Source organism: Microtus ochrogaster, chromosome 17, assembly GCF_000317375.1.
Source record: "Microtus ochrogaster isolate Prairie Vole_2 chromosome 17, MicOch1.0, whole genome shotgun sequence".
Taxonomy (NCBI): Eukaryota; Metazoa; Chordata; class Mammalia; order Rodentia; family Cricetidae; genus Microtus; species Microtus ochrogaster.
The window spans coordinates 14,215,334-14,218,836 of record NC_022019.1 but is presented as its reverse complement, the minus strand read 5'-3'; the positions used below and the strand labels follow the sequence as shown (position 1 = coordinate 14,218,836).

The window sequence follows — 3,503 nt, the reverse complement described above, 5'->3', positions numbered from 1 at the left end:
AATTCCTCAAGCTGGCCCTGAACTCACTCTGTGGTCCAGGCTGGCCTTGCATCCATGATCTTCTCACCTCTGCCTCCTGCTTCAGTAGCTGGGATTACAAGCCTGGGCCACCAGCTCTGGCCCGACGCTGTTTTGGAGATTGTTTGGGGGTATAAATGAGGATAATGCATATGCGTTCTCCCGGAAGCTATGCAGGGAAGCTGGGTAGCATGTGTTGGAAGTTCTGGGAAATCTCTATGGATGTATCTCACATACACATGTGACCTGTCCTTTCTGGCCAGGACCCCACTGTTTCTAAACAGTGTGAGCCACAGGTTCTGTTACTAAGAAACAGGGAAAGGAGATTTCCCCCTCATTTCTGGTCCCCACCTGGCAGTGAAAAGGTAGGAACTTGCATGATGAATTCCAAAACTCAGCTTCTAGCTGGCGGTGGTGGTACTCATTCTCCGTAGGACAAATATGTATCCAATGACAAATGATTTAACATTTCATGAGGCTTTCAGTCATTCTGATGGGACATTCAAAATAAACAAATATACAAATGTTGATTTATGGTGTGTGTGTGTGTATGTGTGTGTGTGTGTGTGTGTGTGTGTGTGTGTGTGTGTGTGTGTGTGTGCCATAGAGTGCTGGTGGAGGTCAGAACCTCTTATGCTCCGGAGTGGTTCTTTCCCATAACTTTGTGTGTCCTGGGGATTGAACACAGGTCATCAGGCTTAGCCTCAAGTCTCTTTCCCTGCTGAGCTGGCCCACTTGTGAGAGTTTTGAGAAATTTTAAAGCCTCAGGCAGTGGTGGTACACAACTTTAATCCCAGTACTCCAAAGGCAGAGGCAAGCATATATCTAAGTTCAAGCCCAGTTTGGTCTACAGAGAGAGTTCCAGGACAGCCAGTGCTAAACAAAGGAACTATGTCTCAAAAAAACAAAATGAAACAGAAAGAAAGAAAGAAAGAAAGAAAGAGAGAGAGAGAGAGAGAGAGAGAGAGAGAGAGAGAGAGAGAGAGAGAGAGAGAGAGAGAGAGAGAGAGAGAGAGAGAGACTTGGAAATTGTTCACATCTGCAGTTCCTAGCCAACCCTCAGTAAAAATGACTGCTTACGCATCTGCTACCCCTTGGGACTTTCTTTGGGGAATCGTTTGATGATCACAGAGCTGGGGGGGGGGCTGTTTATTCAGATCTGACCTTTATTCAGCCAATTGGCTCCACACAATTACAATACTTTAGTTTGAGCTAAGCACAGTTGCAACAGTCTGCTGCTTTCACGTTACCAAGAGGATAGTTCTGCAGTTTTCGTCTTTTCTGCACCTTGATTTAGGTTTTCCCCACCTGAAATGCTGTGTTCTCTTCCATGGACTGCTGAGCCTGGGTTCCACAATTGGTAGCCTAGTATACCAGCAAGTTACTGCCGGGAGTCCTGGGGCGGGGGGAGTGGGAGGAAGTGCTCCAAACCCACAGTGCCAGCATGACTTCCCACACCATCTCAGACTGTGCCAGGCTCTGCTGTGGGCTCCTCTCTAGCTCCTGGTGGTCACCTGATTCTGACAGCACACCTCCATTCTTCATGTGGGGTTCTCACTAGTTAAGTGTCTAAAGAATGCCAAGTCATGATGGAGCCTGAACTAGCCTGGTTCAACAAAATGTCACTGTCACTAATCTCATCTGCTGTGTGTGACTCGATTTCCCAAGGAATTCTACCTTCTGAGTTTGGTGACACTAGAATGTGTGTGTGTGTGTGTGTGTGTGTGTGTGTGTGTGTGTGTGTGTGTTGGTATGTGGACGTGCACACGTGTGTAGAAGCCAGTGGATATAACCTTAGGTGTCATTCCTGAGAAGGATACCATCCATTTTGAAACAGAGTTTGTCATTGGGCCGGAACTCACCAAGTAGACTAGGTTTACTAGCTAGGAAGCCCAGAGGCATCTGTCTGTCTCCATGTCCCGCCCCCTGAGATTATAAGGGTACTACACCTGGCTTTTATTTTTATGTAGGTTTGGGGGATTAAATTCACCCTTGTGCTTATAAGCACTTTATTAACTAAGCTGTCTCCCCAACCACATTCCAATGGGAATTTTGAGGGTTGTTATTCAACCTTCAGCAAATTCCTGCTGCTCTTCCTCCAGGCCACTGCTAGACTCAGCGTTTTCCTCTGAGAACTCTACCTCATGGCCACTTCTACACTGTGACCCTGCCCTACCCTCCAAGGACACCCTTACTCCATTCACCTGGCACTGTGACCCCTCTCTGACCACAGTGATACACCCTTACTCCACGGTCTCTCCTGTTCTTTCTCTCAGCATGGGAGTTCCCAGAGCTCAGAGAATATCCACTCTTCTCGACTTCATCCTCCAGGGCTGGCATGTAAAAATTTTCAACAGGGCTAGGAGACACCACAGATAGGAAGTGAATATAGAAAGGACCCACCCCAGCGCCCCAGAAAGGGTGTACCCCCATTGTCTGATGCTGTATCACCTGAGCTTCTGGAGAGGAGCTGCTGCTCAAGGTACTGTCGTTGCTAGGAGACAGGATCAGGGAACCTGAGGGGTTGCCTCAGAGGCTTGGAATCCTACAGGTGCTAGGATACAGGCCTTAGTGCAGTGGTCCTCAAGCTGTAGGTTGTGACCCCTTTGCGGCTGAATCAGCCTTTCACAGGGGGTCACCTGAGACCATCAGAAGACACAGATATTTATATTACTATTCATAACAGTAGCAAAATTAGTTATGAAATAGCAACAATAAATTTATGGTTGGGGGTCACCACAACATGAGGAACTGTATTAAGGGGTCTCAGCATTTAGGAAGGTTGAGAACCAGTATCTAGGTGTATTAACCCTCTCAGCACCACAGGGATGCGTCACCATCCATATCTAGATTAATATGGGCGTCCAAGTTGAGTGACTTCTGCTGGTGACATGAGCTACTCCCATAGAGCATGCGTTGGTGTCTCTGCTGTGTCCTCTGGTTTGCTTGAACCACACACCTCAGCTTCCTTCTCATTAGCAAAGGCCATGCCTTCAGCCACTGCGTTCTAGGGCATCCCCAAACCACCTAGTCTTTGGGAGCACCACTGTTTACGGAGCTCCCCTACTCCACCTCCTATCACCTGCATCATCGCCCTCTCCCCATCCTCCCCTTCCTGGAGGACTCAGGAGACTGCTGCTCAGGATGGCCCGCCCAGGTCTATTGTGATCTCAGAGGTCATCTAGGCCCCGCCCTCCTTCCACTTGCCTCAGCTGAAGTTCCCCTGTGCTGATGTGCAGGCAAGCCAATGAAAAAAGGGAGGGATGGAAGAGCAGGGATATTGCTGCCGTTGGCCTTCCTGCTACCCTGGGCACATAGTTCACTGGCACGTAGGTCTCTGGGGCCCCCGAGGCTTAGCCCCTAGAGGGTGGTAGCTATCCAGGAGCTAGCTCCAAAGGCAAGTTCCCAGGGATGCTGATTCAGTAGTTGGAGGGGCAGAATTTAGGAGTCTGAGGTAGCTGGTCCCTGATCAAATGAGATTCTTA

At 48.8% G+C, this 3,503-nt stretch overlaps 1 protein-coding gene across 1 annotated transcript in view; it reads left to right on the top strand.

Moving 5' to 3' along the window:
* The first annotated feature begins 3,265 nt into the window (after nt 1-3,265).
* The window catches only part of LOC101983812 (serine protease 52-like), an 8,813-nt gene continuing 8,575 nt past the window's right edge, over nt 3,266-3,503 (top strand). The window contains exon 1 of the mRNA XM_005355521.2: nt 3,266-3,347. Coding sequence (XP_005355578.1) covers nt 3,266-3,347 — 82 coding nt within the window. The remainder of the gene's footprint in view (nt 3,348-3,503) is intronic.